The 9,506-nt window shown below is 41.2% G+C and overlaps 2 protein-coding genes across 2 annotated transcripts; one reads left to right on the top strand and one right to left on the bottom strand.

Moving 5' to 3' along the window:
* Positions 1-2,605: 2,605 nt before the first annotated feature.
* On the bottom strand, positions 2,606-4,446 carry LOC105912577 (uracil nucleotide/cysteinyl leukotriene receptor). Its single transcript, XM_012841555.3, has 2 exons — positions 4,314-4,446; positions 2,606-3,905 (listed from the first exon to the last, which is right to left on the bottom strand). Exon 2 carries the CDS (start codon positions 3,889-3,891, stop codon positions 2,893-2,895), a length of 999 nt encoding a protein of 332 aa, XP_012697009.2. The 5' UTR covers positions 3,892-3,905; positions 4,314-4,446; the 3' UTR covers positions 2,606-2,892.
* A 2,997-nt stretch (positions 4,447-7,443) lies between these two features.
* LOC116221163 (complement C1q-like protein 3) lies at positions 7,444-8,579 on the top strand. The gene is made up of 4 exons (XM_031571059.2): positions 7,444-7,672; positions 7,793-7,822; positions 7,918-8,067; positions 8,278-8,579. Exons 1-4 carry the CDS (start codon positions 7,498-7,500, stop codon positions 8,562-8,564), a joined length of 642 nt encoding a protein of 213 aa, XP_031426919.1. The 5' UTR covers positions 7,444-7,497; the 3' UTR covers positions 8,565-8,579.
* Positions 8,580-9,506: the final 927 nt, after the last annotated feature.

The raw sequence follows: 9,506 nt of genomic DNA, 5'->3' as shown, positions 1-9,506 counted from the left end.
TCCTGAGACCCTCTGACTTGGGACATCATATCCTGAGTCAAGTAGTAGGTGCTATACACTTTAAGATAGCTCTTACTTTAGATTACACTTTATTTTGCTCAATGACATGAGTTCAAATCAAAAGGAAAGTGCCTTTTAGTCTGTTCATTATGTAAACAGAGCTGCTTTCTAACCATATTATATGTGCGTATATGTGCTCTAATGTCTTCTATTTATCGCCTCAACATATTAAAGAATGACTAATAAATGAACCGCCACTTCAAATTAGGTGTTGCTCTTTCCCTGTAATGACTTCTGGTTTTTTTTCTGTTTTTTCACACAAAATGGAGTTGCAAGTCAATGTCATCACAAAGGCCTTTGAAGTAAACCCAATCTATTGATGCACAGTGTGGTGTGTTGTGTTGAATTCACAGCTGGTGATGTGCCGTTTACTTTCTGTACCTTTCAGGTCAACAAAATACTTTTATAAGATATTTTAGGTCAATTTAGCTTCATTCACTAAGGCTTTGCAGAAATTATACAACCTGACGAGATCTACTGCAAGATCAACTTTGGGTGGTTGGAGAGGAAGTCGGGTGTAAAGACTCGTGGGAATGAACACACTGATGAAATGCTGTGGTGTTGAATGAACACACTGATGAAAAGCTGTGGTGTTGAAATAAGACAGAATAGCAGAATGAATGGTACAAACAAACACAGTTATATGCAGCAATTCATTCATTAAATATGGATAACAAGAGTTGATATTTAAGCGACATAGGATTCCATTGTGTAGACATTTTGCGGTTCTAACTCAGAACTAATATTTCAATCATTAATTGTCCTTAGTAAAAGTTTGGACCCAAGAAGAACTAAAAATAGGGCCCAGGTTGAAAAATCCCAGTTTCCCTTGCTTGCTGATGCTAACGTGTGGCCATGTTTATAAATGGACTGAAAATGGTTCTATCCTTAATGTGAAGAGTGATTTGTTAACATGTTACATTTTAACATGTAGCATAACTTATCATTTACTTGTATTGTAACTGTAACTGTATTGTAACTGAAAAACAGTTTTTCTAATGTCCTACATTATAGTCTCATATCCTCTATTTTCTTTCTGACAAACTAAGATTTAGAAAGATCAGGACTGACAGGTTCTATTTTAGACTTTCTGCTAGCATTTCAATGAAAAGCTTGTAGTAGGTACATATTCATACACATTTCACAAATAAAGGTTTTCAGAGAGAAGAAAGTTCAGTGATGTATCATCTCATTTACAGTCTTTAAAAAAAAATTCACTTCTAAAATGAATAAACAACTGATTACATGAAGTAAAACATCTCTCTGCTCTCCAATGGTGACCACTTTGTAAAAGCACGTTCATCAGTCTGTAAATAAATGTAACAGCGTTTACATTTGTGAATGTCGTGACATATATATGGGAATCAGAAAATACATTTGTGAATCGCTTGACAGTTATCGGTCGGAATTATCAGAAGTGTTCCATTCAGTTGAAAAAATGACTTCTTCACTCTCACACAGCTAACCCACACTGTTTTCTCTTCTCCCTTTCAAATAATTTTAGCTTCCAGCTACAAGCTCTGAAAGTTTCTGTTCATATAACTTTTTCATCAATGTCAGTTTGTTGTAGCGAAAACAACCTCTTCAAATCTTAGAGTTGATACTTCAATGAGAGTCAGAAGGCTGAATGCGATGAACTGAATTTTATTCAATCTTGCAGACTTTTCAGAGTTCTAAAACCAGTGCACTCACTTTTAAATGGCATATTTCGTCACTATGCTTTTCCAATCAAAAAACCCAAAACTTATCGAAGTTGAATCTATTGAAAACCCAAAACGTTTCCAAGCTTGAACCAATCAGAATATTCTCTCAAACCTATACATTTGATCCAAGCTCAGCCAATCAGAATATTCTGCTCACTAATTGCCGAGGCAACTTTCAAGATGCTGACTCTTAATGAGCACCTATGTCCTTATCAGTAGTCTCACCCCTCCAGGTTATAATGTATGAGCTCTGTCTTGGGAACTTCTACCTACGTTATCTAGATTCTATATTCTACCCGACCTTAAAAGCCTTGCCATTCTTCTCTCCGCCCTCTCTGTCTCTCGTATCACCAACACCTGACCAGTCCTCACTGGCACTTCATAACTGCGACCTGAATTGGGCTGCAACAAGGAAGAACAGTAGGCTACGAAATAAATGTGAAATGATTTGTATGCTATCTGTTAGAGTGAGCAATATGTTATGTTGCCTGTTAAGTAGTAACTCCAAGTTGTTTGTGTGTATTTTCGGAGCAGTGGGCTTTTGTTTTGTGGATAAAGGGCTTAGCTTTGGCTATTGTAGCCAGCTGTGCAAACTACGTTGACAGCTAAAATCCACAAGATCTGGTTTATAATTGCAAATATATACATTAGCTGATCCACTTACAGTGTAGGACTAGTTGCCGCTTGCCGTCAGTGTTACATATTGACTCTTTAATATTTACACAAGTGAATGCATCCTTCATTTTTGAAATGTAGTTTATTCTTTAAAAATAGTTTTCTCAAAACCTGCTGAGTTAAAAAGATATTTATGCATGTGTTATCCGTGGAACGTTTTCGTTTGGCTCAAAGTGACCCACATAAAGTGAGAGTTGGTTGCTGCTTGACATACCTGAACCCCAAGAAGCAGGAAAGCTCTTCAGGAACACATTTCCTCGCATACATTTTGAGGATGATCAAATAACACGTCACGCTCATTTCAAAAGAAACACTCTGAATGAAAACATTTTAAATAAAAAAAAATCTGAAAAAACAAAAATCTTTTATTATGTGGTTATGGATTTTGCAGATTCTCAACATTACATTCAGAACTTAATACACACATCTGGAAGGTTGAATCAGGGGACTGAAATTAAAAAGCTGAAGACGTGCCAGACCCTGGTTTAGAGTGTTGATCAGTCTTTGCGCTTTCAGCTCGTCCCAGCAACTTCAGCAGTGCCCTCTGGTACGTCTCAGTCAGGAAGAAGTACATGAGGGGATCTATGACACCATTGACACAAGTCAGAGCTGATGTCACTCGGTTTCCTAGTGACAAAGAGGTAACTTCTTCCTCACTTACATTGTGCTGATTGTAACGCACGATGTAAAAGAAGCGGTGTATGTGGTACGGTAGAAAGGCCACCAGGAAATTGACCAAAGTGAGAACAACCATTCTCTTGGCTTTCAAGTGCACTGGTGTTTGCCGTTTTACGGCTCTGAGCTTGAACAAAATGAGCACGTAGGACAGGCTGAGAACGACGAGGGGAAGTGCGAAGGCCACGGCGAGGGAGCGCAGTGCAAGCGGGGACGTCCTCTCCAAGTACAGCTGCTGGCACACGGTGACGTTGTGAACACCCAGCGGAATGGCCATGGTTTGCTTCGACGCCATCACCGGAGCCATAGACACAGTCAAGGTCACCCAGAGAATGGCACACGCCACCTTGGCATAGGCTGGCTTCCTCCAGGACAGAGATCTGATGGGAAACACCACTGCCAAAAAGCGATCAAAGCTGATCGAGGTCATGAAGTAGAGGCTGCAGTACAGGTTGAGGTAAAACAGGAAGCCAGACAGACGACAGGCTGCCTCCCCGAGGATCCAGTCCCCACCGGACGCGTGGTAGACCACACGCATGGGCAGGAGCAGCACGTAGCACATATCAGCCAGCGCTAGGTGAGTGAGGAAGACTCTGGCCGAAGAGGATCCATTCTTTGGGTGGCAGAACACCCACAGTGCCATGGCATTGGCAGGCACTGACAGGACTAGGACAATGGTGTAGAACACAGACAAGAAGACGTTCTCACCATGAGATCCGACAGAGTGATATAAGAATCTCTCCTTCGTGTCCATGGTGTGGTTCATGGTGTGGTTCATGGTGTGAACTCAGTCTGATGAGGCATGAGGGAGAAAGTACATATTAATGATTGTCTTGGTATTGACATGGCATTGATGTCCTTTATTATTACACTTAAAGGCAGATCAAATGATGCAAAACAAACACAACACTAGGATGTTGATGACATGGTGAGTGAAACTAAAAATGTATGTATGAATTGGCGCAACTAGACACATTTTGCTGTGTTTTTTTTTAAACTACATGAATGTATTGTGTAATCTAGTTGTCTATGTTGTTTCATGCCTGAACATAAAGTCGGCAAGTAGAGATCACAGAACATTCAAAAGGCTAGTGTGTCATACTATCAACTTAAAAACCCACAAAACCGTAACCTCAAATACACACATAACAGAACCAGAGGGTCTCATATAAAACTATCAAATTAAACATTAAACATTACCAAAATGTGTGCTCTTGAAAAATCCTCAGAGATGTTGAGACAACCAGGACTCGGTCAGGACATAATAAGAAGTGTCTACTTGTGATGATGATAAGAGCCCTAGAGAGGTGGCTTCTTTCAGTTCCTCCTCCATGTGCTGCTTCTCTTAAAGTTAAAGTGTAATACTCTCTGATGACCACTAGTGCTACCTTCTACATACTGTACATAGACGTCACCTTCACCAGACTGTAGAGAATTAATCAGAAGCCTTTAAGGAGCTTAATTCACAATTTACAGTGTGTGTGTGTGTTACCTGACACAGTGCGTGTCAATGGCCGTAGACATGTATAGAATATTTTGCTTTGAGAAAAAGCAGAACGCAGTAGACTATACCTCCTCTCCTCTGAGATTACACTACTGAAGTTGTCCTTTTTACAACTGACCACGGAAATACAAAATATTTGCTTAGTCATTTTGGAGGACAATAAGCTTGTCTTCCATCTAAAAAACAAATCATTCTTGTAGCTCTGAATTGTGTGAAATACAGCAACTTTAAAAGAGAAGGGGTGACCTCAGTCTGAGTTTTAGTTTGATGTTTTTAGACTGTCTGGGGTGATCCTTTCCATGGGACTGAATTTCATGCTGAGAAGTGACACATCTAAAGCTGTCATGCTGCAGTCTTATGGGTCCCAATGTGACATCACAACCGGTACCAGGATCTCCTAGTCTGAGAAGAGCCATAATCCATGGTCCACCTTCTCCAAGCCTACTGCAGGAGAGATGCATCCCCTTCTCTCCACAGCCTGTCTCTGTCCCCTTCTCCCTGTCTCTGTCCCTTCTCCCTGTCTCTGTCCAATGTCTCTGTCCCTTCTCCCTGTCTCTGTCCCAGGGTTAGGGTTAGGGTGTCCCTTCCCTCCACAGACTGTCTCTGTCCCTTCTCTCCACAGCCTGTCTCTGTCCCTTCTCCCTGTCTCTGTCTCTTTCTCTCCACAGCCTGTCTCTGTCCCCTTCTCTCCACAGCCTGTCTCTGTCCCCTTCTCTCCACAGCCTGTCTCTGTCCCTTCTCCCTGTCTCTGTCCCTTCCTTGCAGGGATGTCTGTTTTGCACAAGGTCGAAAGAAGCATAGTTCAACCCTTCTTATGCAAATACAATGACGATAAAAGCTTTTACAATTTTTCAAGACTCATGCGTCATTAATATCATTACTGTGATCCTGTTTAGTTCCACAATCTCACCCGGGTCATCTATTTGAACTTGTCTCTTATTGTGCCTCTGATTCTACTGTTGTCTCCAGTTGTTGTCTCTGACGCGTGACACTGGAGCTTTCTTGCTTTTATTTTGATATTCTGCTATATGGTCTTTTATTCCTTCACTTGTATTGCTTTTATATGTTCTATATATTTCACATGTTTTTAAGCTTTTTAGTCTTTTAGATTTTGTATTTTTATTCTTTTATTCTTGTTTGTATTGTAAATTGAATCGACTGGAAAGTGCTTTAGTACAACTCCTGTTTTAAGTGTGCTATAAACATCAGTGTGATTTGACTTAACTGGTTAAACCCTGTGTCTCATCCACTCTAGCTGAGTCTTTAATAAGATACATTTTTCCGTGCATTGGTGTGTCTGGCTGTAGTCTTGCTTTTGAACATCCGTGTCTTGTACATACTTCTAAGATTAGTATGCACTACCCTTGATGCCTGAACTCTTCTCTAGCCCTGCCTCTGTCTAGTTCCCTGATGAAGATGATCAGAATATACAATGTTATATCAGGTGAACAGAAGTGTCCTGTATACTATATCAGGGACAATATTGATGCATACCTTTTTGTTATCATTGCATATAACAAAGTATGGCTACCTTAAATAAACCTTTTGACTGGAGTTAAGCCCCTAGTGTCTGGATCCATCCAGTTCTATACACACTCTGTTCTGCAGGCCACTTGCTTCATCAAATGGGATCATTGTGCAATTTCCACATCCGCGTTTGCAGTGTGCTGCGTCAGGCCAACTCATGCAGAAACATCACAACTTGCACTTTGTGGTGCGTACAGTATTTACCCAATCACATCTTATCATGGTCAGCTGTGTGGACTGACTTAACAAACCATCAACAAATGTGTGTCCCTATTCACAAACACAGTCAAATGTGTGTCCCAATTCACAAACACAGTCAAATGTGTGTCCCTATTCACAAACACAGTCAAATGTGTGTCCCTATTCACAAACACAGTCAAATGTGTGTCCCTATTCACAAACACAGTCAAATGTGTGTCCCAATTCACAAACACAGTCAAATGTGTGTCCCTATTTACAAACACAGTCAAATGTGTGTCCCTATTTACAAACACAGTCAAATGTGTGTCCCTATTCACAAACACAGTATTCCTTAATTGTTATCTGTAGGCTAAATTGTAATTTAGATGAATGTGTTTATGATTTGTACATTTATGTCTATTAATCTAATCTTTATTATTTTATTACATTTTCTGTGTGTCTCCTGGAACTTCCTATTGTTCAGCCTCCTGTACCTCAGGTGTCTCTCAAGCAATAAGTTCTCCTCCCGTACCTCAGGTGTCTCTCAAGCACTAAGTTCTCCTCCCGTACCTCAGGTGTCTCTCAGGCACTAAGTTCTCCTCCCGTACCTGAGGTGTCTCTCAAGCACTAAGTTCTCCTCCTGTTCTAACCTCAGGTGTCTCTCGAGCACTAAGTTCTCCTCCCGTACCTCAGGTGTCTCTCAAACACTAAATTCTCCTCCTTGGTTGCTTCCACAGCACCCACCTGTCTATGAAAAGCAATACAAGGTTCCTGATTTCACTTTGGTTCTGCACAAGCTGAACCTGGACCATGGAGTGAGTCACCTTCCCGTTTTACTTTTTTCTTTTTTGGAAAAAGGTCTAGCAACCAACTAGACCATAATTAAAATAGTCTTTTCTAACCCATAAACTACAGTGGGAAGATAAATGAGTGGCACATGTGTGTTGGAGTCCGTGGTGTCTCTGCGAACCTCAACCCTTATCATAATATGCTGCGTGTCTGGCATTAGTAGATAAGACTGTTGCGCAACGCCACTCTTGATGCATGGAGTGATCTGACTTCATCATGATGACAATGATCATTTTCAGGATCAGTTCTAAACACCAAAGCACACAGACATGTTACTTAGTCTGTCACTAAGATCTAGACTCTAGAGGAAGAGTGTTGTTGGCGATGGCTCTCTTGTTGGCGATGGCTCTCTTGTTGGCCGCCCAGCTGGTGGCAGCGAGTGGTCTGCAGTGCGAAGCCAGCCCTGAGTTTCAGGAGCTGCAGCACAAGATGGCGACTATGGAGAAGCTCATTCAGCCTCTGCAGAACAAGGTGAATCTTCTGGAAAATCAATTGCAAGGTAATGCTTCATGGAACACCACGGTGTTTGCCAAAACGCAACAAGATAAATTCATTTAAGTGATGCCCGGCCGGCTCTCTGAACTAAATCTGCATCTCTGCTGTCGGTTCTTTTCTACAGCTCTGGAGAAAATATCCAAATCTGTACAGGGTGAGACAAGTATTCTGACAATTATTTTTTTCACTATACTTTGAGCTTCACATCTTTCTGCTCTCTGATTTATGCCATGGCTGTTTGGTTTTCAGAGAAAAAGGTGGGCTTCCATGTTGTGATGAGGCCCGCCAGCATGTCTCTTGGGCTGACTTATGGGGGATTTGGTCCATTCGGTGTCGATCAAGTCCTCAAATATGGTCACGTGATCACCAACGTTGGGGATAACTACAGCCCACTCACAGGTCAAATTTGGTTATATCATTTTTTTTAAAGTCCTTTTTCCTCAAAATGCTACAGTCAGTTTTGGCAGGGATTTATAATATAAATGTTTCTAATTCTACAACTATGTTTCTAATTTTCCAAAATGACTTGATTTAAAATGAATGTTAAAGTTGTAATCAGTTGTTGATATCCCAGCTGACTTCCTTCCTGTGTGGCCTCCTGTGTGGCAGGCATGTTCACGGCCCCAGTGGATGGGCTCTATTTCTTCGCGTTCACCACCTGCGCTGACGGACTGGGCCAGGTGATGGTGGGAGTGCAGCTCATCAGGAACAACGAGGAAGTGTCATTTGCGGCGCAGTTTATGAAATCGAAAGACGACTGGATGTCCAACTCGGCAGCTTTGGTGCTCAAGCAAGGCGACCTGGTGTACGTGCGCCTTCCCAGAGGGTCCCAGGTCTCCAGCAGCATGCGCCACATGTCTAACACCTTCAGTGGCTTCCTCATCCATGAACTGTGAGGGGGGGGAGGGGGAGGGGGGGCTAACTGTATGGCCAAGAGGCTACCTTCTCAATGTCCCAGACAATCACAGAAATATTTGAATGATGGAATAAAGAAATGTAAACTGCAGCGTTAGGCAGTGCTCTTTTGTATTTTAATATTATGTAAAATGTTCACGAGTGAATACGTTATAAAATGCAGAGATATGAGAAAATATCAAGACACAGCAAATGTTAATTAACTAGAGGGGTGATGATGGGAGAACAGCTACATCGAATCAGAGTTGAAACGACAGAAGGGGCAGGTACAGCCTGGTGTGTTTGCATGTGGCCTGACAGATACAGATCACTGATCAGCCTGGTGTGTTTGTTCCTTCCTTCCTTACAAAAAAACAAGTGAAGCGTCTTACTCTTAGAAAGGGGAACCTTTCCTTCTGTGTCTAACACCTACAGCAGAAGGCTTCACAAAGATTATTTCACTTCAGCTTTCTACAATTGAGTCGTCAGAAGAAGCTAGTCACACTAACAAAAGGGTCCACATCTCCCTCGGACCCACAGACCTGTAGGCCTACAATCAACAGGAGCCATTTTTTTTTATTTCATTCACACATAAAGCAGGTGATGAAGGGGTATCTATCAGCTACCTAGTTCACCTGTGTTCCCCATGATCATTTGGAATTCCATGTGAAATTGAAGAAATCTTTACAATATAATCAATTGTAAAAAAAAAAGTGTAAATAAGCATAGTTTAATATAGATTTATTTAATTCATGAGTTTTTCTTTGTGGCAGTACAATCATATAAAACAATCCATAATTTATCTTAACATATAAACATTCAAAGTTCACTTTACAAATTTCATAAGGCTTTGTGTTCGAGTGGTCACTGAACCACCAAAGATTTTTTTTTGTTATTTTTTCCATGTTACTCCCAGAGTTCAAATTACAGTTCTGAAAGACTGA

This window comes from Clupea harengus, chromosome 7 (assembly GCF_900700415.2).
Source record: "Clupea harengus chromosome 7, Ch_v2.0.2, whole genome shotgun sequence".
NCBI classification, from domain to species: Eukaryota; Metazoa; Chordata; class Actinopteri; order Clupeiformes; family Clupeidae; genus Clupea; species Clupea harengus.
The sequence above is the reverse complement of the archived record's forward strand: the minus strand, read 5'-3'. Positions and strand labels throughout refer to the sequence as shown.